Source organism: Lampetra fluviatilis, chromosome 67, assembly GCF_964198595.1.
Source record: "Lampetra fluviatilis chromosome 67, kcLamFluv1.1, whole genome shotgun sequence".
NCBI classification, from domain to species: Eukaryota; Metazoa; Chordata; class Hyperoartia; order Petromyzontiformes; family Petromyzontidae; genus Lampetra; species Lampetra fluviatilis.
In genome coordinates this window covers 1712287-1737286 of record NC_136341.1, presented here as the reverse complement: position 1 = coordinate 1737286, position 25000 = coordinate 1712287, and the positions used below count along the sequence as shown (strand labels likewise).

The 25000-nt window shown below is 50.4% G+C and overlaps 1 protein-coding gene across 1 annotated transcript in view; it reads right to left on the bottom strand.

The window, feature by feature from the left end:
* The window catches only part of NALCN (sodium leak channel, non-selective), a 112469-nt gene that overhangs the window by 64970 nt on the left and 22499 nt on the right, over nucleotides 1-25000 (bottom strand). The window contains exons 6-9 of the mRNA XM_078882778.1: nucleotides 24585-24716; nucleotides 18358-18525; nucleotides 13376-13480; nucleotides 749-855 (exon numbers count right to left, since the gene is read on the bottom strand). Of these exons, the coding sequence (XP_078738904.1) occupies nucleotides 749-855; nucleotides 13376-13480; nucleotides 18358-18525; nucleotides 24585-24716 (512 nt within the window). The remainder of the gene's footprint in view (nucleotides 1-748; nucleotides 856-13375; nucleotides 13481-18357; nucleotides 18526-24584; nucleotides 24717-25000) is intronic.

Below are 25000 nucleotides of genomic sequence, written 5' to 3'. Positions count from 1 at the left end.
TTGTTTTGTTGTTGTGTTGTTATGTTTTCATGTTGTTGTTGTGTTGTTTTGTTGTTGTGTTGTTATGTTTTCATGTTGTTGTTGTTGTGTTGTTATTGTTGTTGTGTTGTTGTTATTGTTGTTGTGCTGTTGTTATTGTTGTTGTTATTGTTGCTGTGTTGTTGTTATTGTTGTTGTGTTGTTGTTATTGTTGTTGTGTTATTGTTGTTGTTATTGTTGCTGTGTTGTTGTTATTGTTGTTGTGTTGTTGTTATTGTTGTTGTGTTGTTATTGTTGTTGTGTTGTTATTGTTGTTGTGTCGTCATGTTTTTGTGTTGTCGTGTTGTGCTTTATTGTCGTTGTGTTGTGGCTAGTGTTGTTGTTGAGTGGTTGTTATTGTTGCTGTGTTGTTGTTATTGTTGTTGTGTTGTTGTTATTGTTGTTGTGTTGTTGTTATTGTTGTTGTGTTGTTATTGTTGTTGTTATTGTTGTTGTGTCGTCATGTTTTTGTGTTGTTGTGTTGTGCTTTATTGTCGTTGTGTTGTGGCTAGTGTTGTTGTTGAGTGGTTGTTATTGTTGCTGTGTTGTTGTTATTGTTGTTATTGTTGTTGTTATTGTTGTTGTGTTGTTGTTATTGTTGTTATTGTTGTTGTTATTGTTGTTGTGTTGTTGTTATTGTTGCTGTGTTGTTGTTGTTATTGTTGTTGTTATTGTTGTTGTTATTGTTGTTGTGTTGTTGTTGTGTTGTTGTTATTGTTGTTGTTCTCACCAGACCCTGGGGACCCAGAAGCCCGGCTTCTTCTCCCCGGGACGCAGTTTCAGGTTCAGCGTCTTGGAGACGCTCACGTTGATGCGGAAGATTCCCACACACTCCTCCTGTAACCACCACCACGACATACACACACACACACACAGATACACACACACATACACACAGATACACACATACACACACACGCAGATACACACACACATACACACAGATACACACATACACACACACGCAGATACACACACACATACACACAGATACACACATACACACACACACAGATACACACAGATACACACACACATACACACAGATACACACACACACAGATACACACACACATACACACAGATACACACATACACACACACAGATACACACACACATACACTCACATACACACACACACACTCCTCCTGTAACCACCACCACCACCACGACACACACACGCACACGCAGATACATACATACACACAGACACACACACACAGATACATACACACAGACACATACATACACACAGACACACACACACAGCTACATACACACACAGATACATACACACACACAGATCACACACACACATCACACACACACATACACACACACAACACACACACAGATACATACACACTCACATACACACACAACACACACACAGATACATACATACAGACATATACATACACACAGACACATACACACACAGATACATACACACACAACACACACACAGATACATACACACACAGACACACACACACAGACACACATACACTCACATACACACACACACATCACACACACACATCACACACACACATCACACACACACATCCACACACAGATACACACACATCATACACACAGATACATACACACACACATCATACACATACACACACAGATACATACACACAGATACATACACACAGATACACACACATCATACACACAGATACATACACACACACATCATACACATATACACACATCATACACATATACACACAGATACATACACACAGATACATACACACACACACATCATACACATACACACACAGATACATACACACAGATACATACACACAGATACACACACACACACACATCATACACACACACACATACACACACAGATACACACACATCATACACACAGATACATACACACACACACATCATACACATATACACACAGATACATACACACAGATACATACACACAGATACACACACACACACATCATACACACACACACATACACACACACATCATACACACAGATACATACACACACACACATCATACACATATACACATCATACACACACACACAGATACACACACATCATACACACAGATACATACACACACACACATCATACACACACACACATACACACACAGATACACACACACACAGATACACACACACACATCATACACACACACACACACACATACACACACACACAGATACACACACACACATCATACACACACATACACACACAGATACACACACACACACACATCATACACACACACATACACACACACAGATACACACACACACACACATCATACACACACACACACACAGATACACACACACACACACACATCATACACACACACACATACACACACAGATACACACACACACACACATCATACACACACAGATACACACACACCCACATCATACACACACACACATACACACACAGATACACACACACACACATCATACACACACACACATACACACACAGATACACACACACACACACATCATACACACACACACATACACACACAGATACACACACACACACATCATACACACACACACATACACACACACACATACACACACAGATACACACACACACTGATACACACACACACACATACACACACAGATACACACACACACACACACATACACACACACACATACACACACACACATACACACACAGATACACACACACACACACATCATACACACCCACATCATACACACACACACATACACACACAGATACACACACGGTACAAACACATTCCAACGCACTCTTCCTGTAGTGTAGTGTAGCATGTAGTGTCGCGTGTAGCATAGTGTAGCGTGTAGCGTAGTGTGTTTAGCGTAGCGTAGCATGTAGCGTGTAGTGTAGCGTGTAGTGTGTAATGTAGTGTAGTACGTAGTGTAGCGTGTAGCGTGTAGTGTAGCGTGTAGTGTGTAGTGTAGTACGTAGTGTAGCGTGTAGCGTCGTGTAGTGTAGCGTGTAGTGTAGCGTGTAGCGTAGTGTAGCGTGTAGTGTAGCGTGTAGCGTAGTGTAGCGTGTAGTGTAGCGTAGCGTGTAGTGTAGCGTAGCGTGTAGTGTAGAGTGTAGCGTAGTGTAGCGTGTAGTGTAGCGTGTAGCGTAGTGTAGCGTGTAGTGTAGCGTAGCGTGTAGTGTAGCGTGTAGTGTAGCGTAGCGTGTAGTGTAGCGTGTAGCGTAGTGTAGCGTGTAGTGTAGCATAGCGTGTAGTGTAGCGTGTAGTGTAGCGTGTAGTGTAGTATAGTGCAGCGCTGCAGGTAGTGTAGAGTAGCGTGTAGTGTAGTATGTAGTGTAGAGTAGCGTGTAGTGTAGTGTGTAGTGTAGTGTAGTGTGTAGCGTAGTGTAGCGTGTAGTGTAGTGTAGCGTGTAGCGTAGTGTAGCGTGTAGTGTAGTGTAGTGTGTAGTGTAGTGTAGTGTGTAGTGTAGTGTAGTGTGTAGTGTAGTGTAGTGTGTAGCGTAGTGTAGCGTGTAGTGTAGTGTAGCGTGTAGTGTAGTGTGTAGTGTAGTGTAGTGTGTAGTGTAGTGTAGTGTGTAGTGTAGTGTAGTGTGTAGTGTAGTGTAGTGTGTAGCGTAGTGTAGCGTGTAGTGTAGTGTAGTGTGTAGTGTAGCGTGTAGTGTAGTGTAGTGTGTAGTGTAGTGTAGTGTGTAGTGTAGTGTAGTGTGTAGTGTAGTGTAGTGTGTAGTGTAGTGTAGTGTGTAGCGTAGTGTAGCGTGTAGTGTAGCGTAGCGTGTAGTGTAGCGTGTAGTGTAGTGTAGCGTGTAGTGTAGCGTGTAGTGTAGCGTAGCGTGTAGTGTAGCGTGTAGTGTAGTGTAGCGTGTAGTGTAGCGTGTAGTGTAGAGTAGCGTGTAGTGTAGAGTAGCGTGTAGTGTAGTGTAGCGTGTAGCGTAGCGTGTAGTGTAGTGTAGCGTGTAGCGTAGCGTGTAGTGTAGCGTGTAGTGTAGCGTGTAGTGTAGCGTAGCGTGTAGTGTAGTGTAGCGTGTAGTGTAGTGTAGCGTGTAGTGTAGCGTGTAGTGTAGCGTGTAGTGTAGCGTAGCGTGTAGTGTAGCGTGTAGTGTAGCGTGTAGTGTAGAGTAGCGTGTAGTGTAGAGTAGCGTGTAGTGTAGTGTAGCGTGTAGCGTAGCGTGTAGTGTAGTGTAGCGTGTAGCGTAGCGTGTAGTGTAGTATAGTGCAGCGCAGCATGTAGTGTAGTGTGTAGTGTAGCGTGTAGTGTAGTGTAGCGTGTAGAGTAGCGTGTAGTGTAGTGTGTAGTGTAGTGTGTAGTGTAGCGTGTAGTGTAGTGTGTAGTGTAGCGTGTAGTGTAGTGTAGTGTAGCGTGTAGTGTAGTGTAGTGTAGCGTGTAGAGTAGCGTGTAGTGTAGTGTGTAGTGTAGCACATAGTGTAGTGTGTAGTGTAGTGTGTAGTGTAGCGTGTAGTGTAGTGTGTAGTGTAGCGTGTAGAGTAGCGTGTAGTGTAGTGTGTAGTGTAGCGTGTAGTGTAGCATGTAGTGTAGTGTAGTGTGTAGTGTAGCACATAGTGTAGCGTGTAGTGTAGTGTGTAGTGTAGCGTGTAGTGTAGTGTGTAGTGTAGCGTGTAGTGTAGTGTGTAGTGTAGCGTGTAGTGTAGCGTGTAGTGTAGTGTAGTGTGTAGTGTAGCACATAGTGTAGCGTGTAGTGTAGTGTGTAGTGTAGCGTGTAGTGTAGTGTGTAGTGTAGTGTGTAGTGTAGTGTGTAGTGTAGCGTGTAGAGTAGTGTGTAGTGTAGCGTGTAGTGTAGTGTAGTGTGTAGTGTAGCACATAGTGTAGTGTGTAGTGTAGTGTGTAGTGTAGTGTGTAGTGTAGTGTGTAGTGTAGCGTGTAGAGTAGTGTGTAGTGTAGCGTGTAGTGTAGTGTAGTGTGTAGTGTAGCACATAGTGTAGTGTGTAGTGTAGTGTGTAGTGTAGCGTGTAGTGTAGCGTGTAGAGTAGCGTGTAGAGTAGCGTGTAGAGTAGTGTGTAGTGTAGTGTGTAGTGTAGCGTGTAGCGTAGCGTGTAGTGTAGTGTGTAGAGTAGCGTGTAGAGTAGCGTGTAGAGTAGCGTGTAGTGTAGTGTGTAGAGTAGTGTGTAGTGTAGTGTGTAGAGTAGCGTGTAGTGTAGTGTGTAGTGTAGTGTGTAGAGTAGTGTGTAGAGTAGTGTGTAGAGTAGTGTGTAGTGTAGCGTGTAGTGTAGTGTGTAGAGTAGCGTGTAGTGTAGCGTGTAGAGTAGCGTGTAGCGTAGCATGTAGTGTAGTGTGTAGAGTAGCGTGTAGAGTAGTGTGTAGTGTAGCGTGTAGTGTAGCGTGTAGTGTAGCGTGTAGTGTAGCGTGTAGAGTAGCGTGTAGTGTAGTGTGTAGTGTAGTGTGTAGTGTAGCGTGTAGTGTAGTGTGTAGTGTAGCGTGTAGTGTAGTGTAGAGTAGCGTGTAGAGTAGCGTGTAGTGTAGCGTGTAGTGTAGCGTGTAGTGTAGCGTGTAGAGTAGCGTGTAGTGTAGTGTGTAGTGTAGCACATAGTGTAGTGTGTAGTGTAGTTTGTAGTGTAGCGTGTAGTGTAGTGTGTAGTGTAGCGTGTAGAGTAGCGTGTAGTGTAGTGTGTAGTGTAGCGTGTAGTGTAGCGTGTAGTGTAGTGTGTAGTGTAGCACATAGTGTAGCGTGTAGTGTAGTGTGTAGTGTAGCGTGTAGTGTGTAGTGTAGTGTGTAGTGTAGCGTGTAGAGTAGTGTGTAGTGTAGCGTGTAGTGTAGTGTAGTGTGTAGTGTAGCACATAGTGTAGTGTGTAGTGTAGTGTGTAGTGTAGCGTGTAGTGTAGTGTGTAGTGTAGCGTGTAGTGTAGTGTGTAGTGTAGCGTGTAGTGTAGCGTGTAGTGTAGTGTGTAGTGTAGCGTGTAGTGTAGTGTGTAGTGTAGCGTGTAGAGTAGCGTGTAGTGTAGTGTGTAGTGTAGCGTGTAGAGTAGTGTGTAGTGTAGCGTGTAGTGTAGTGTAGTGTAGTGTGTAGTGTAGCACATAGTGTAGCGTGTAGAGTAGTGTGTAGAGTAGTGTGTAAAGTAGTGTGTAGAGTAGTGTGTAGAGTAGTGTGTAGAGTAGCGTGTAGAGTAGCGTGTAGTGTAGCGTGTAGAGTAGCGTGTAGAGTAGTGTGTAGAGTAGCGTGTAGAGTAGTGTGTAGTGTAGTGTGTAGTGTAGCGTGTAGCGTAGCGTGTAGTGTAGTGTGTAGAGTAGTGTGTAGAGTAGCGTGTAGAGTAGCGTGTAGTGTAGTGTGTAGAGTAGTGTGTAGTGTAGTGTGTAGAGTAGCGTGTAGTGTAGTGTGTAGTGTAGTGTGTAGAGTAGTGTGTAGAGTAGTGTGTAGAGTAGTGTGTAGTGTAGCGTGTAGTGTAGTGTGTAGAGTAGCGTGTAGTGTAGCGTGTAGAGTAGCGTGTAGCGTAGCATGTAGTGTAGTGTGTAGAGTAGTGTGTAGAGTAGCGTGTAGAGTAGTGTGTAGTGTAGCGTGTAGTGTAGCGTGTAGTGTAGCGTGTAGAGTAGTGTGTAGTGTAGCGTGTAGAGTAGCGTGTAGCGTAGCATGTAGTGTAGTGTGTAGAGTAGTGTGTAGAGTAGCGTGTAGAGTAGTGTGTAGTGTAGCGTGTAGTGTAGCGTGTAGTGTAGCGTGTAGAGTAGCGTGTAGTGTAGTGTGTAGTGTAGTGTGTAGTGTAGTGTGTAGTGTAGTGTGTAGTGTAGCGTGTAGTGTAGCGTGTAGAGTAGCGTGTAGTGTAGTGTGTAGAGTAGTGTGTAGTGTAGTGTGTAGTGTAGTGTGTAGAGTAGTGTGTAGAGTAGCGTGTAGTGTAGTGTGTAGAGTAGCGTGTAGCGTAGCGTGTAGTGTAGTGTGTAGAGTAGCGTGTAGTGTAGTGTGTAGAGTAGTGTGTAGTGTAGCGTGTAGAGTAGTGTGTAGTGTAGCGTGTAGTGTAGCGTGTAGAGTAGTGTGTAGTGTAGCGTGTAGCGTAGCGTGTAGAGTAGCGTGTAGTGTAGTGTGTAGTGTAGTGTGTAGAGTAGCGTGTAGCGTAGCGTGTAGAGTAGCGTGTAGTGTAGTGTGTAGTGTAGCGTGTAGAGTAGCGTGTAGCGTAGCGTGAAGTGTAGTGTGTAGAGTAGCGTGTAGTGTAGTGTGTAGAGTAGCGTGTAGTGTAGTGTGTAGAGTAGCGTGTAGTGTAGTGTGTAGAGTAGCGTGTAGTGTAGCGTGTAGTGTAGTGTGTAGTGTAGCGTGTAGAGTAGTGTGTAGTGTAGTGTGTAGAGTAGCGTGTAGAGTAGCGTGTAGTGTAGTGTGTAGAGTAGCGTGTAGTGTAGTGTGTAGAGTAGTGTGTAGTGTAGCGTGTAGTGTAGTGTGTAGAGAAGCGTGTAGAGTAGTGTGTAGAGTAGTGTGTAGTGTAGCGTGTAGTGTAGTGTGTAGTGTAGCGTGTAGTGTAGTGTGTAGAGTAGCGTAGTGTAGCGTGTAGAGTAGCGTGTAGTGTAGCGTGTAGTGTAGTGTGTAGAGTAGCGTAGTGTAGCGTGTAGAGTAGCGTGTAGAGTAGCGTGTAGTGTAGTGTGTAGAGTAGCGTAGTGTAGCGTGTAGAGTAGCGTGTAGTGTAGCGTGTAGTGTAGTGTGTAGTGTAGTGTGTAGAGTAGCGTGTAGCGTAGCGTGTAGCGTAGTGTGTAGAGTAGCGTGTAGAGTAGCGTGTAGTGTAGCGTGTAGTGTAGTGTGTAGAGTAGTGTGTAGAGTAGCGTGTAGAGTAGTGTGTAGAGTAGTTTGTAGTGTAGCCTGTAGTGTAGTGTGTAGAGTAGCGTAGTGTAGCGTGTAGAGTAGCGTGTAGAGTAGCGTGTAGAGTAGCGTGTAGTGTAGTGTGTAGTGTAGCGTGTAGTGTAGTGTGTAGAGTAGCGTAGTGTAGCGTGTAGAGTAGCGTGTAGTGTAGCGTGTAGTGTAGTGTGTAGAGTAGTGTGTAGAGTAGTGTGTAGTGTAGCGTGTAGTGTAGCGTGTAGTGTAGTGTGTAGAGTAGCGTGTAGAGTAGTGTGTAGTGTAGTGTGTAGAGTAGTGTGTAGTGTAGTGTGTAGAGTAGTGTGTAGAGTAGTGTGTAGTGTAGCGTGTAGTGTAGCGTGTAGTGTAACGTGTAGTGTAGCGTGTAGAGTAGCGTGTAGTGTAGCGTGTAGAGTAGCGTGTAGTGTAGCGTGTAGAGTAGCGTGTAGTGTAGCGTGTAGAGTAGCGTGTAGCGTAGCGTGTAGTGTAGCGTGTAGAGTAGCGTGTAGTGTAGTGTGTAGAGTAGCGTGTAGTGTAGTGTGTAGAGTAGCGTGTAGTGTAGTGTGTAGTGTAGTGTGTAGAGTAGCGTGTAGTGTAGTGTGTAGAGTAGCGTGTAGTGTAGTGTGTAGAGTAGCGTGTAGTGTAGCGTGTAGAGTAGTGTGTAGAGTAGTGTGTAGAGTAGCGTGTAGTGTAGTGTGTAGAGTAGTGTGTAGTGTAGCGTGTAGTGTAGTGTGTAGAGTAGTGTGTAGAGTAGTGTGTAGAGTAGCGTGTAGTGTAGTGTGTAGAGTAGTGTGTAGTGTAGTGTGTAGTGTAGCGTGTAGAGTAGTGTGTAGAGTAGTGTGTAGAGTAGCGTGTAGTGTAGTGTGTAGAGTAGTGTGTAGAGTAGTGTGTAGTGTAGTGTGTAGAGTAGCGTGTAGTGTAGCGTGTAGTGTGTAGTGTAGTGTGTAGAGTAGCGTGTAGTGTAGCGTGTAGAGTAGTGTGTAGCTTAGCGTGTAGTGTAGTGTGTAGTGTAGTGTGTAGAGTAGCGTGTAGTGTAGCGTGTAGTGTAGTGTGTAGTGTAGTGTGTAGAGTAGCGTGTAGTGTAGCGTGTAGTGTAGTGTAGCGTGTAGTGTAGCGTGTAGAGTAGCGTGTAGCGTAGCGTGTAGTGTAGTGTGTAGTGTAGTGTGTAGTGTAGTGTAGCGTGTAGAGTAGCGTGTAGTGTAGTGTGTAGTGTAGTGTGTAGAGTAGCGTGTAGTGTAGCGTGTAGCGTAGCGTGAAGAGTAGTGTGTAGAGTAGCGTGTAGTGTAGCGTGTAGTGTAGCGTGTAGTGTAGTGTGTAGTGTAGTGTGTAGAGTAGCGTGTAGTGTAGCGTGTAGTGTAGCGTGTAGAGTAGCGTGTAGTGTAGTGTGTAGTGTAGTGTGTAGAGTAGCGTGTAGTGTAGCGTGTAGCGTAGCGTGAAGAGTAGTGTGTAGAGTAGCGTGTAGTGTAGCGTGTAGAGTAGCGTAGTGTAGCGTGTAGAGTAGCGTGTAGAGTAGCGTGTAGAGTAGCGTAGTGTAGCGTGTAGAGTAGCGTGTAGTGTAGCGTGTAGTGTAGCGTGTAGAGTAGCGTGTAGCGTAGCGTGTAGAGTAGCGTGTAGTGTAGCGTGTAGAGTAGCGTAGTGTAGCGTGTAGAGTAGCGTGTAGAGTAGCGTGTAGAGTAGCGTAGTGTAGCGTGTAGAGTAGCGTGTAGTGTAGCGTGTAGTGTAGTGTGTAGCGTAGCGTGTAGAGTAGCGTGTAGAGTAGCGTGTAGTGTAGCGTGTAGAGTAGCATGTAGAGTAGCGTGTAGAGTAGCGTGTAGAGTAGCGTAGTGTAGCGTGTAGAGTAGCGTGTAGTGTAGCGTGTAGAGTAGCGTGTAGAGTAGCGTGTAGAGTAGCGTAGTGTAGCGTGTAGAGTAGCGTGTAGTGTAGCGTGTAGTGTAGCGTGTAGAGTAGCGTGTAGAGTAGCATGTAGAGTAGCGTAGTGTAGTGTGTAGAGTAGCGTGTAGTGTAGCGTGTAGTGTAGCGTGTAGAGTAGCGTGTAGAGTAGCGTAGTGTAGTGTGTAGAGTAGCGTGTAGTGTAGCGTGTAGTGTAGCGTGTAGAGTAGCGTGTAGTGTAGCGTGTAGAGTAGCATGTAGAGTAGCGTGTAGAGTAGCGTGTAGAGTAGCATAGTGTAGCGTGTAGAGTAGCGTGTAGTGTAGCGTGTAGAGTAGCGTGTAGAGTAGCGTGTAGTGTAGCGTGTAGAGTAGCGTGTAGAGTAGCGTGTAGAGTAGTGTGTAGTGTAGTGTGTAGAGTAGCGTGTAGTGTAGCGTGTAGTGTAGTGTGTAGTGTAGTGTGTAGAGTAGCGTGTAGTGTAGCGTGTAGAGTAGTGTGTAGTGTAGCGTGTAGTGTAGTGTGTAGTGTAGTGTGTAGAGTAGCGTGTAGTGTAGCGTGTAGTGTAGCGTGTAGAGTAGCGTGTAGTGTAGTGTGTAGTGTAGTGTAGCGTGTAGTGTAGCGTGTAGAGTAGCGTGTAGCGTAGCGTGTAGTGTAGTGTAGCGTGTAGTGTAGCGTGTAGAGTAGCGTGTAGTGTAGCGTGTAGTGTAGTGTAGCGTGTAGAGTAGCGTGTAGCGTAGCGTGTAGTGTAGCGTGTAGTGTAGCGTGTAGTGTAGTGTAGCGTGTAGAGTAGCATGTAGTGTAGTGTGTAGTGTAGTGTGTAGAGTAGCGTGTAGTGTAGCGTGTAGCGTAGCGTGAAGAGTAGTGTGTAGAGTAGCGTGTAGTGTAGCGTGTAGAGTAGCGTAGTGTAGCGTGTAGAGTAGCGTGTAGAGTAGCCTGTAGAGTAGCGTAGTGTAGCGTGTAGTGTAGCGTGTAGAGTAGCGTGTAGAGTAGCGTATAGTGTAGCGTGTAGTGTAGTGTGTAGAGTAGCGTGTAGTGTAGCGTGTAGTGTAGCGTGTAGTGTAGCGTGTAGTGTAGTGTGTAGAGTAGCGTGTAGTGTAGCGTGTAGTGTAGCGTGTAGAGTAGCGTGTAGTGTAGTGTGTAGAGTAGCGTGTAGAGTAGCGTGTAGTGTAGCGTGTAGTGTAGCGTGTAGTGTAGTGTGTAGTGTAGCGTGTAGAGTAGCGTAGTGTAGCGTGTAGTGTAGCGTGTAGAGTAGCGTGTAGAGTAGCGTATAGTGTAGCGTGTAGTGTAGTGTGTAGAGTAGCGTAGTGTAGCGTGTAGAGTAGCGTGTAGAGTAGCGTGTAGAGTAGCGTAGTGTAGCGTGTAGTGTAGCGTGTAGAGTAGCGTGTAGAGTAGCGTGTAGAGTAGCGTATAGTGTAGCGTGTAGTGTAGTGTGTAGAGTAGCGTGTAGTGTAGCGTGTAGTGTAGCGTGTAGTGTAGCGTAGTGTAGTGTGTAGTGTAGTGTGTAGTGTAGTGTGTAGAGTAGCGTGTAGTGTAGCGTGTAGAGTAGCGTGTAGTGTAGCGTAGTGTAGCGTGTAGTGTAGTGTGTAGAGTAGCGTGTAGTGTAGCGTGTAGAGTAGCGTGTAGTGTAGTGTGTAGTGTAGTGTGTAGTGTAGTGTGTAGAGTAGCGTGTAGTGTAGCGTGTAGTGTAGCGTGTAGTGTAGTGTGTAGTGTAGCGTGTAGCGTAGCGTGAAGAGTAGCGTGTAGAGTAGCGTAGTGTAGCGTGTAGAGTAGCGTGTAGTGTAGCGTGTAGTGTAGCGTGTAGCGTAGCGTGTAGAGTAGCGTGTAGTGTAGCGTGTAGAGTAGCGTAGTGTAGCGTGTAGAGTAGCGTGTAGAGTAGCGTGTAGAGTAGCGTAGTGTAGCGTGTAGAGTAGCGTAGTGTAGCGTGTAGTGTAGCGTGTAGTGTAGCGTGTAGTGTAGTGTGTAGTGTAGTGTGTAGAGTAGCGTGTAGTGTAGCGTGTAGTGTAGCGTGTAGAGTAGCGTGTAGTGTAGTGTGTAGTGTAGTGTGTAGTGTAGTGTGTAGAGTAGCGTGTAGTGTAGCGTGTAGAGTAGCGTGTAGAGTAGCTTAGTGTAGCGTGTAGAGTAGCGTGTAGAGTAGCGTGTAGAGTAGCGTAGTGTAGCGTGTAGAGTAGCGTGTAGTGTAGCGTGTAGTGTAGCGTGTAGAGTAGCGTGTAGCGTAGCGTGTAGAGTAGCGTGTAGTGTAGCGTGTAGAGTAGCGTAGTGTAGCGTGTAGAGTTGCGTGTAGAGTAGCGTGTAGAGTAGCGTAGTGTAGCGTGTAGAGTAGCGTGTAGTGTAGCGTGTAGTGTAGCGTGTAGCGTAGCGTGTAGAGTAACGTGTAGAGTAGCGTGTAGTGTAGCGTGTAGAGTAGCATGTAGAGTAGCGTGTAGAGTAGCGTGTAGAGTAGCGTAGTGTAGCGTGTAGAGTAGCGTGTAGTGTAGCGTGTAGAGTAGCGTGTAGAGTAGCGTGTAGAGTAGCGTAGTGTAGCGTGTAGAGTAGCGTGTAGTGTAGCGTGTAGTGTAGCGTGTAGAGTAGCGTGTAGAGTAGCATGTAGAGTAGCGTAGTGTAGTGTGTAGAGTAGCGTGTAGTGTAGCGTGTAGTGTAGCGTGTAGAGTAGCGTGTAGAGTAGCGTAGTGTAGTGTGTAGAGTAGCGTGTAGTGTAGCGTGTAGTGTAGCGTGTAGTGTAGCGTTGCGTGTAGTGTAGCGTGTAGTGTAGCGTGTAGTGTAGCGTAGCGTGTAGAGTAGCGTGTAGAGTAGCGTGTAGTGTAGCGTGTAGCGTAGTGTGTAGAGTAGCGTGTAGTGTAGCGTGTAGTGTAGCGTGTAGCGTAGCGTGTAGTGTAGCGTGTAGTGTAGTGTGTAGAGTAGCGTGTAGTGTAGCGTGTAGTGTAGTGTGTAGAGTAGCGTGTAGTGTAGCGTGTAGTGTAGCGTGTAGAGTAGCGTGTAGAGTAGCGTGTAGTGTAGTGTGTAGAGTAGCGTGTAGCGTAGCGTGTAGAGTAGCGTGTAGCGTAGCGTGTAGTGTAGCGTGTAGTGTAGCGTGTAGCGTAGCGTGTAGAGTAGCGTGTAGAGTAGCGTGTAGCGTAGCGTGTAGTGTAGCGTGTAGCGTAGCGTGTAGTGTAGCGTGTAGTGTAGTGTAGCGTGTAGTGTAGTGTAGCGTGTAGTGTAGCGTGTAGCGTAGCGTGTAGTGTAGCGTGTAGTGTAGCGTAGCGTGTAGTGTAGCGTAGCGTGTAGTGTAGCGTGTAGTGTAGCGTGTAGTGTAGAGTAGCGTGTAGTGTAGCGTGTAGTGTAGCGTAGCGTGTAGTGTAGCGTAGCGTGTAGTGTAGCGTGTAGTGTAGAGTAGCGTGTAGTGTAGCGTGTAGTGTAGAGTAGCGTGTAGTGTAGCGTGTAGTGTAGAGTAGCGTGTAGTGTAGCGTGTAGCGTAGCGTGTAGTGTAGCGTGTAGTGTAGAGTAGCGTGTAGTGTAGCGTGTAGTGTAGAGTAGCGTGTAGTGTAGCGTGTAGTGTAGAGTAGCGTGTAGCGTAGCGTGTAGAGTAGCGTGTAGAGTAGCGTGTAGAGTAGCGTGTAGAGTAGCGTGTAGCGTAGCGTGTAGAGTAGCGTGTAGAGTAGCGTGTAGTGTAGCGTGTAGTGTAGCGTGTAGTGTAGCGTGTAGCGTAGCGTAGTGAACGGAGGGCGTCTCTCACCTCGAGCACGACGTGGGGGTCGTTGCACTTTGCGAGTTTCCCCGCAAACAGCTGAACCCCGAAGCTCGCAAACACAAACATCAGCGTGAGCAGCAGGATGGAGACCTGGGACAGTGCAGATCACAGAGTCACGTGGTCACAGAGCCACGTGGTCACAGAGCGTCATGGTTACAGAGCGTCATGGTTACAGAGCGTCATGGTTACAGAGTCACGTGGTTACAGAGTCACGTGGTTACAGAGTCACGTGGTTACAGAGTCACGTGGTTACAGAGTCACGTGGTTACAGAGTCTCATGGTTACAGAGTCTCGTGGTTACAGAGTCTCGTGGTTACAGAGTCACGTGGTTACAGAGTCTCGTGGTTACAGAGTCTCGTGGTTACAGAGTCACGTGGTTACAGAGTCTCATGGTTACAGAGTCACGTGGTTACAGAGTCTCATGGTTACAGAGTCACGTGGTTACAGAGTCTCATGGTTACAGAGTCTCATGGTTACAGAGTCACGTGGTTACAGAGTCACGTGGTTACAGAGTCTCATGGTTACAGAGTCTCGTGGTTACAGAGTCTCGTGGTTACAGAGTCACGTGGTTACAGAGTCTCGTGGTTACAGAGTCTCGTGGTTACAGAGTCACGTGGTTACAGAGTCTCATGGTTACAGAGTCTCGTGGTTACAGAGTCACGTGGTTACAGAGTCACGTGGTTACAGAGTCACGTGGTTACAGAGTCTCATGGTTACAGAGTCTCGTGGTTACAGAGTCACGTGGTTACAGAGTCTCGTGGTTACAGAGTCACATGGTTACAGAGCCACGTGGTTACAGAGTCACGTGGTTACAGAGTCACGTGGTTACAGAGTCACATGGTTACAGAGTCACGTGGTTACAGAGTCACGTGGTTACAGAGTCACGTGGTTACAGAGTCACGTGGTTACAGAGTCTCATGGTTACAGAGTCTCGTGGTTACAGAGTCACATGGTTACAGAGTCACGTGGTTACAGAGTCTCATGGTTACAGAGTCTCGTGGTTACAGAGTCACATGGTTACAGAGTCTCGTGGTTACAGAGTCACGTGGTTACAGAGTCTCATGGTTACAGAGTCACGTGGTTACAGAGTCTCGTGGTTACAGAGTCACGTGGTTACAGAGTCACGTGGTTACAGAGTCTCGTGGTTACAGAGTCACGTGGTTACAGAGTCACGTGGTTACAGAGTCTCGTGGTTACAGAGTCACGTGGTTACAGAGTCTCGTGGTTACAGAGTCTCGTGGTTACAGAGTCACGTGGTTACAGAGTCACGTGGTTACAGAGTCTCGTGGTTACAGAGTCTCGTGGTTACAGAGTCTCATGGTTACAGAGTCACGTGGTTACAGAGTCACGTGGTTACAGAGTCTCGTGGTAACAGAGTCTCGTGGTTACAGAGTCTCGTGGTTACAGAGTCTCGTGGTTACAGAGTCACGTGGTTACAGAGTCTCATGGTTACAGAGTCTCGTGGTTACAGAGTCTCGTGGTTACAGAGTCTCGTGGTTACAGAGTCACGTGGTTACAGAGTCTCGTGGTTACAGAGTCACGTGGTTACAGAGTCACGTGGTTACAGAGTCACGTGGTTACAGAGTCTCGTGGTAACAGAGTCACATGGTTACAGAGTCTCGTGGTTACAGAGTCACATGGTTACAGAGTCTCGTGGTTACAGAGTCTCGTGGTTACAGAGTCACGTGGTTACAGAGTCTCGTGGTTACAGAGTCACGTGGTTACAGAGTCTCGTGGTTACAGAGTCACGTGGTTACATAGTCTCGTGGTTACAGAGTCACGTGGTTACAGAGTCACGTGGTTACAGAGTCTCGTGGTTACAGAGTCTCGTGGTTACAGTCTCATGGTTACAGAGCCACATGGTTACAGAGTCTCATGGTTACAGAGTCTCGTGGTTACAGAGTCACATGGTTACAGAGTCTCGTGGTTACAGAGTCACATGGTTACAGAGTCACGTGGTTACAGAGTCACGTGGTTACAGAGTCACGTGGTTACAGAGTCTCATGGTTACAGAGTCTCGTGGTTACAGAGTCTCGTGGTTACAGAGTCTCGTGGTTACAGAGTCTCGTGGTTACAGAGTCACGTGGTTACAGAGTCACATGGTTACAGAGTCTCGTGGTTACAGAGTCACATGGTTACAGAGTCTCGTGGTTACAGAGTCACATGGTTACATAGTCTCATGGTTACAGAGTCTCGTGGTTACAGAGTCTCGTGGTTACAGAGTCTCGTGGTTACAGAGTCTCGTGGTTACAGAGTCTCGTGGTTACAGAGTCTCGTGGTTACAGAGTCTCGTGGTTACATAGTCTCGTGGTTACAGAGTCACGTGGTTACAGAGTCACGTGGTTACAGAGTCTCGTGGTTACATAGTCTCGTGGTTACAGAGTCTCGTGGTTACAGAGTCTCGTGGTTACAGAGCCACGTGGTTACAGAGTCTCATGGTTACAGAGTCTCGTGGTTACAGAGTCACGTGGTTACAGAGCCACGTGGTTACAGAGTCACATGGTTACAGAGTCACGTGGTTACAGAGTCTCGTGGTTACAGAGTCACGTGGTTACAGAGCCACATGGTTACAGAGTCTCGTGGTTACAGAGCCACATGGTTACAGAGTCTCGTGGTTACAGAGTCTCATGGTTACAGAGTCACGTGGTTACAGAGTCACGTGGTTACAGAGTCACGTGGTTACAGAGTCTCATGGTTACAGAGTCTCGTGGTTACAGAGTCACGTGGTTACAGAGTCTCGTGGTTACAGAGTCTCGTGGTTACAGAGTCTCGTGGTTACAGAGTCTCGTGGTTACAGAGTCACGTGGTTACAGAGTCTCATGGTTACAGAGTCACATGGTTACAGAGTCTCGTGGTTACAGAGTCACGTGGTTACAGAGTCTCGTGGTTACAGAGTCTCATGGTTACAGAGTCACGTGGTTACAGAGTCTCGTGGTTACAGAGTCTCGTGGTTACAGAGTCTCGTGGTTACAGAGTCTCGTGGTTACAGAGTCACATGGTTACAGAGTCTCGTGGTTACAGAGTCTCGTGGTTACAGAGTCTCGTGGTTACAGAGTCTCGTGGTTACAGAGTCTCGTGGTTACAGAGTCTCATGGTTACAGAGTCACATGGTTACAGAGTCTCGTGGTTACAGAGTCTCGTGGTTACAGAGTCTCATGGTTACAGAGTCACATGGTTACAGAGTCTCATGGTTACAGAGTCTCGTGGTTACAGAGTCTCGTGGTTACAGAGTCTCGTGGTTACAGAGTCTCGTGGTTACAGAGTCACATGGTTACAGAGTCTCGTGGTTACAGAGTCTCATGGTTACAGAGTCACATGGTTACAGAGTCTCATGGTTACAGAGTCTCGTGGTTACAGAGTCACATGGTTACAGAGTCTCGTGGTTACAGAGTCTCATGGTTACAGAGTCTCATGGTTACAGAGTCACATGGTTACAGAGTCTCATGGTTACAGAGTCTCGTGGTTACAGAGTCTCGTGGTTACAGAGTCTCGTGGTTACAGAGTCTCGTGGTTACAGAGTCACATGGTTACAGAGTCTCGTGGTTACAGAGTCTCATGGTTACAGAGTCACATGGTTACAGAGTCTCATGGTTACAGAGTCTCGTGGTTACAGAGTCACATGGTTACAGAGTCTCGTGGTTACAGAGTCTCGTGGTTACAGAGTCACATGGTTACAGAGTCTCATGGTTACAGAGTCTCATGGTTACAGAGTCACATGGTTACAGAGTCTCGTGGTTACAGAGTCACGTGGTTACAGAGTCACGTGGTTACAGAGTCTCGTGGTTACAGAGTCTCGTGGTTACAGAGTCTCGTGGTTACAGAGTCTCATGGTTACAGAGTCTCGTGGTTACAGAGTCTCGTGGTTACAGAGTCTCGTGGTTACAGAGTCTCGTGGTTACAGAGTCTCATGGTTACAGAGTCTCATGGTTACAGAGTCACATGGTTACAGAGTCTCATGGTTACAGAGTCTCGTGGTTACAGAGTCTCGTGGTTACAGAGTCTCGTGGTTACAGAGTCTCGTGGTTACAGAGTCACGTGGTTACAGAGTCTCGTGGTTACAGAGTCTCATGGTTACAGAGTCACGTGGTTACAGAGTCACATGGTTACAGAGTCTCGTGGTTACAGTCTCATGGTTACAGAGTCACATGGTTACAGAGTCTCGTGGTTACAGAGTCTCGTGGTTACAGAGTCACGTGGTTACAGAGTCACGTGGTTACAGAGTCTCGTGGTTACAGAGTCACGTGGTTACAGAGTCACGTGGTTACAGAGTCTCGTGGTTACAGAGTCACATGGTTACAGAGTCTCGTGGTTACAGAGTCACGTGGTTACAGAGTCACGTGGTTACAGAGTCTCGTGGTTACAGAGTCACGTGGTTACAGAGTCTCGTGGTTACAGAGTCACGTGGTTACAGAGTCACGTGGTTACAGAGTCACGTGGTTACAGAGTCTCGTGGTTACAGAGTCACGTGGTTACAGAGTCTCGTGGTTACAGAGTCACGTGGTTACAGAGTCTCGTGGTTACACAATCACGTGGTTACAGAGTCACGTGGTTACAGAGTCACGTGGTTACAGAGTCACGTGGTTACAGAATCACGTGGTTACAGAGTCACGTGGTTACAGAGTCACGTGGTTACAGAGGCTCATGTTAACAAATCCACGATGATCGCTGTCATCGTCATAGCGACGTTGGCCCACACGACGACCGTTCTCGTCATCGTCATAGCGACGTTGGTCGCCACGACGACCGTCATCGTCATAGCGACGTTGGCCGCCACGACGACATTGCCATCATTCTCGTCGCGGTGACGATGGCGGAAGCGGCAGTGCTCACCCTGGAGGATGCTCCTCCGGCATCGTCGCCACGACGATCGATTACGAAGCGAAAAAAAAGAACACTTTATGCGAAACAGGCTTCCCCATAGGGATCAGTGTTAACGCCGGGGGTTGCGTTCCGCGAGCATTCCTCACCAGGAAGATCTCCTTGAAGCCGCTGAACACCTCCCTGACCACCTTCCTCATCTGCGGCACGAGCTTGAAGATGCGCAGAGGTCGGAGGCAGCGTAGGACAAGCAGCAGCTGCACGCCCGAGCTGGGTGCTACTGAGCGTGGCAGCCAACACAGGAAGATGAGGCTCACCTGCAAAGGGGGTTGATGGGTAGAGCCACGAGCCAACGACTCACACAGTGAGCCAGCCACAGACTCAGCTACACCCAGAGCGTGAGACACAGTCACACTCAGTCTGAGACACAGACTCACACCCACCCTGAGACACAGACTCACACTCAGTCTGAGATACAGACTCACACCCAGCCTGAGACACAGACTCACACTCACCCTGAGACACAGACTCACACCCACCCTGAGACACAGACTCACACCCACCCTGAAACACAGACTCACACTCACCCTGAGACACAGACTCACATCCACCATGAGACACAGACTCACACTCACCCTGAGACACAGACTCACACCCACCCTGAGACACAGACTCACATCCACCATGAGACACAGACTCACACTCACCCTGAGACACAGACTCACACCCACCCTGAGACACAGACTCACACCCAGCCTGAGACACAGACTCACACTCACCCTGAGACACAGACTCACACCCACCCTGAGACACAGACTCACACCCACCCTGAGACACAGACTCACATCCACCATGAGACACAGACTCACACTCACCCTGAGACACAGACTCACACTCAGCCTGAGACACAGACTCACACCCACCCTGAGACACAGACTCACACTCACCCTGAGACACAGACTCACACCCACCCTGAGACACAGACTCACACTCACCCTGAGACACAGACTCACACCCACCCTGAGACACAGACTCACACTCACCCTGAGACACAGACTCACACTCACCCTGAGACGCAGACTCACACCCACCCTGAGACACAGACTCACACCCACCCTGAGACACAGACTCACACCCACCCTGAGACACAGACTCACACTCACCCTGAGACACAGACTCACACCCACCCTGAGACACAGACTCACACCCACCCTGAAACACAGACTCACACCCACCCTGAGACACAGACTCACACTCACCCTGAGACGCAGACTCACACCCACCCTGAGACACAGACTCACACCCACCCTGAGACACAGACTCACACTCACCCTGAGACACAGACTCACATCCACCATGAGACACAGACTCACACTCACCCTGAGACACAGACTCACACTCAGCCTGAGACACAGACTCACACCCACCCTGAGACACAGACTCACACCCAGCCTGAGACACAGACTCACACCCACCCTGAGACACAGACTCACACCCACCCTGAGACACAGACTCACACTCAGTCTGAGACACAGACTTACACTCACCCTGAGACACAGACTCACACCCACCCTGAGACACAGACTCACACTCACCCTGAGACACAGACTCACACTCACCCTGAGACACAGACTCACACCCACCCTGAGACACAGACTCACACTCACCCTGAGACACAGACTCACACCCACCCTGAGACACAGACTCACACCCACCCTGAGACACAGACTCACACCCAGCCTGAGACACAGACTCACACCCACCCTGAGACACAGACTCACACCCACCCTGAGACACAGACTCACACCCACCCTGAGACACAGACTCACACCCACCCTGAGACACAGACTCACACTCAGCCTGAGACACAGACTCACACTCAGCCTGAGACACAGACTCACACCCACCCTGAGACACAGACTCACACCCACCCTGAGACACAGACTCACACTCACCCTGAGACACAGACTCACACTCACCCTGAGACACAGACTCACACCCAGCCTGAGACACAGACTCACACCCACCCTGAGACACAGACTCACACCCAGCCTGAGACACAGACTCACACCCACCCTGAGACACAGACTCACACCCACCCTGAGACACAGACTCACACCCACCCTGAGACACAGACTCACACCCACCCTGAGACACAGACTCACACCCACCCTGAGACACAGACTCACACTCAGCCTGAGACACAGACTCACACTCAGCCTGAGACACAGACTCACACCCACCCTGAGACACAGACTCACACCCACCCTGAGACACAGACTCACACTCACCCTGAGACACAGACTCACACCCACCCTGAGACACAGACTCACACCCAGCCTGAGACACAGACTCACACTCACCCTGAGACACAGACTCACACCCACCCTGAGACACAGACTCACACCCACCCTGAGACACAGACTCACACCCACCCTGAGACACAGACTCACACCCACCCTGAGACACAGACTCACACCCACCCTGAGACACAGACTCACACCCACCCTGAGACACAGACTCGAACCCACCCTGAGACACAGACTCACACCCACCCTGAGACACAGACTCACACCCACCCTGAGACACAAACTCGAACCCACCCTGAGACACAGAGGTCGCAACCGGGTACCCGATACCCGTACCCTACCCGATACCCGGCTACCCGTACCTGGCCAGGTACGGGTACCCGTTTGCGACCCTGGTGCGGCCGGGTACGGGTACGGGTAGGCCGTGAGTCACTGGTGAGTCACCGTGATTGTCACTCATTTCCCAACGTCTTGTCTCTTCTCACAATTCAAGTTCCTAGAATCAACCCACCCGCGCCTGCAACATGGCTTCATCCCAGAGGTCGCAATCGGGTACCCGATACCCTACCCGATACCTGGCCGGGTACGGGTAGGGTACGAGTACGGGTAGAGTACGGGTACGGGTATCGGGTAGGGTACGGGTACGGGTAGGGTACGGGTAGCCGGGTATCGGGTAGGGTACGGGTACGGGTAGGGTACGGGTACGGGTAGGGTACGGGTAGCCGGGTATCGGGTAGGGTACGGGTACGGGTAGGGTACGGGTACGGGTAGGGTACGGGTACGGGTAGGGTACGGGTAGCCGGGTATCGGGTAGGGTACGGGTACGGGTAGGGTACGGGTACGGGTACGGGTAGGGTACGAGTAGCCGGGTATCGGGTAGGGTACGAGTACGGGTAGGGTACGGGTAGCCGGGTATCGGGTAGGGTACGAGTACGGGTAGGGTACGGGTAGCCGGGTATCGGGTAGGGTACGAGTACGGGTAGGGTACGGGTAGCCGGGTATCGGGTAGGGTACGGGTACGCGTAGGGTACGAGTACGGGTAGGGTACGGGTAGCCGGGTATCGAGTAGGGTACGGGTACGGGTAGGGTACGAGTAGCCGGGTATCGGGTAGGGTACGAGTACGGGTAGGGTACGGGTAGCCGGGTATCGGGTAGGGTACGGGTACGGGTAGGGTACGGGTAGCCGGGTATCGAGTAGGGTACGGGTACGGGTAGGGTACGGGTACGGGTAGGGTACGGGTAACCGGGTATCGGGTAGGGTACGGGTAGGGTACGGGTAGCCGGGTATCGGGTAGGGTACGGGTACGGGTAGGGTACGGGTACGGGTAGGGTACGGGTAGCCGGGTATCGAGTAGGGTACGGGTACGGGTAGGGTACGAGTAGCCGGGTATCGAGTAGGGTACGGGTACGGGTAGCCGGGTATCGGGTAGGGTACGGGTACGGGTAGGGTACGGGTAACTGGGTATCGGGTAGGGTACGGGTAGGGTACGGGTAGCCGGGTATCGGGTAGGGTACGAGTACGGGTAGGGTACGGGTAGCCGGGTATCGGGTAGGGTACGAGTACGGGTAGGGTACGGGTAGCCGGGTATCGGGTAGGGTACGGGTACGGGTAGGGTACGAGTACGGGTAGGGTACGGGTAGCCGGGTATCGAGTAGGGTACGGGTACGGGTAGGGTACGAGTAGCCGGGTATCGGGTAGGGTACGGGTACGGGTAGGGTACGGGTACGGGTAGGGTACGGGTAGCCGGGTATCGAGTAGGGTACGGGTACGGGTAGGGTACGGGTAGCCGAGTATCGGGTAGGGTACGGGTAGGGTACGAGTAGCCGGGTATCGGGTAGGGTACGAGTACGGGTAGGGTACGGGTAGCCGGGTATCGGGTAGGGTACGAGTACGGGTAGGGTACGGGTAGCCGGGTATCGGGTAGGGTACGAGTACGGGTAGGGTACGGGTAGCCGGGTATCGGGTAGGGTACGGGTAGGGTACGGGTAGCCGGGTATCGGGTAAGGTACGGGTACGGGTAGGGTACGAGTAGCCGGGTATCGGGTAGGGTACGAGTACGGGTAGGGTACGAGTACGGGTAGGGTACGGGTAGCCGGGTATCGGGTAGGGTACGAGTACGGGTAGGGTACGGGTAGCCGGGTATCGGGTAGGGTACGAGTACGGGTAGGGTACGAGTACGGGTAGGGTACGGGTAGGGTACGAGTACGGGTAGGGTACGAGTAGCCGGGTATCGGGTAGGGTACGAGTACGGGTAGGGTACGAGTACGGGTAGGGTACGGGTAGCCGGGTATCGGGTAGGGTACGAGTACGGGTAGGGTACGAGTAGCCGGGTATCGGGTAGGGTACAAGTACGGGTAGGGTACGAGTAGCCGGGTATCGGGTAGGGTACGAGTACGGGTAGGGTACGAGTAGCCGGGTATCGGGTAGGGTACGAGTACGGGTAGGGTACGGGTACGGGTAGGGTACGAGTACGGGTAGGGTACGGGTAGCCGGGTATCGGGTAGGGTACGAGTACGGGTAGGGTACGAGTAGCCGGGTATCGGGTAGGGTACAAGTACGGGTAGGGTACGAGTAGCCGGGTATCGGGTAGGGTACGAGTACGGGTAGGGTACGGGTAGCCGGGTATCGGGTAGGGTACGGGTAGGGTACGGGTAGCCGGGTATCGGGTAAGGTACGGGTACGGGTAGGGTACGGGTAGCCGGGTATCGGGTAGGGTACGAGTACGGGTAGGGTACGGGTAGCCGGGTATCGGGTAGGGTACGGGTACGGGTAGGGTACGAGTAGCCGGGTATCGGGTAGGGTACGGGTACGGGTAGGGTACGAGTACGGGTAGGGTACGGGTAGCCGGGTATCGGGTAGGGTACAAGTACGGGTAGGGTACGGGTACGGGTAGGGTACGGGTAGCCGGGTATCGGGTAAGGTACGAGTACGGGTAGGGTACGGGTAGCCGGGTATCGGGTAGGGTACGAGTACGGGTAGGGTACGGGTAGCCGGGTATCGGGTAGGGTACGAGTACGGGTAGGGTACGGGTAGCCGGGTATCGGGTAGGGTACAAGTACGGGTAGGGTACGGGTAGCCGGGTATCGGGTAGGGTACAAGTACGGGTAGGGTACGGGTACGGGTAGGGTACGGGTAGCCGGGTATCGGGTAAGGTACGAGTACGGGTAGGGTACGGGTAGCCGGGTATCGGGTAGGGTACGAGTACGGGTAGGGTACGGGTAGCCGGGTATCGGGTAGGGTACAAGTACGGGTAGGGTACGGGTAGCCGGGTATCGGGTAGGGTACAAGTACGGGTAGGGTACGGGTACGGGTAGGGTACGGGTAGCCGGGTATCGGGTAAGGTACGAGTACGGGTAGGGTACGGGTAGCCGGGTATCGGGTAGGGTACGAGTACGGGTAGGGTACGGGTAGCCGGGTATCGGGTAGGGTACAAGTACGGGTAGGGTACGGGTACGGGTAGGGTACGGGTAGCCGGGTATCGGGTAGGGTACGAGTACGGGTAGGGTACGGGTAGCCGGGTATCGGGTAGGGTACGAGTACGGGTAGGGTACGGGTAGCCGGGTATCGGGTAGGGTACGAGTACGGGTAGGGTACGGGTAGCCGGGTATCGGGTAGGGTACGGGTAGGGTACGGGTAGCCGGGTATCGGGTAAGGTACGGGTACGGGTAGGGTACGGGTAGCCGGGTATCGGGTAGGGTACGAGTACGGGTAGGGTACGGGTAGCCGGGTATCGGGTAGGGTACGAGTACGGGTAGGGTACGGGTACGGGTAGGGTACGGGTAGCCTGGTATCGGGTAGGGTACGGGTACGGGTATGGGTACGGGTACGGGTAGGGTACGGGTAGGGTATGGGTACGGGTAGGGTATGGGTACGGGTAGGGTACGGGTAGCCTGGTATCGGGTAGGGTACGGGTACGGGTAGGGTACGGGTACGGGTAGGGTACGGGTAACCGGGTATCGGGTAGGGTACGGGTAGGGTACGGGTACGGGTACCCGTTTGCGACCCTGGTGCGGCCGGGTACGGGTAAGGAATCAAAGCCCGTTAGCGAGCTCTGTCGAGGGGATACCAGGTAGATGAAGATGTCCATGACTCCGCCGAAGTCCTTGATGATGGCGGTGGGCGTGAAGAAGAGACCGTCTGCCAGGATCTTGAGCAGCAGCTCCATGCTCATGAAGATCACGAAGATGTACTCGGTCACCTGGGGGGGGGGTCACGGGGTCATGCGGGGGGGCATAAGGGGTCATTGTGGGGTCACGGGGTCATTGTGGGGTCATTGTGGGGTCACGGGGGGTAATTGTGGGGTCATTGTGGGGTCATTGTGGGGTCATTGTGGGGTCACCCCGACCCCCACCCCCACCCAACCCCACCCCCACCCCCACCCCACCCCCACCCCACCCCACCACCACCCCACCCCACCACCTCTAACCCCACCCCCACCCCACCCCCACCCCACCCCACCCCCACCCCACCCCACCTCTAACC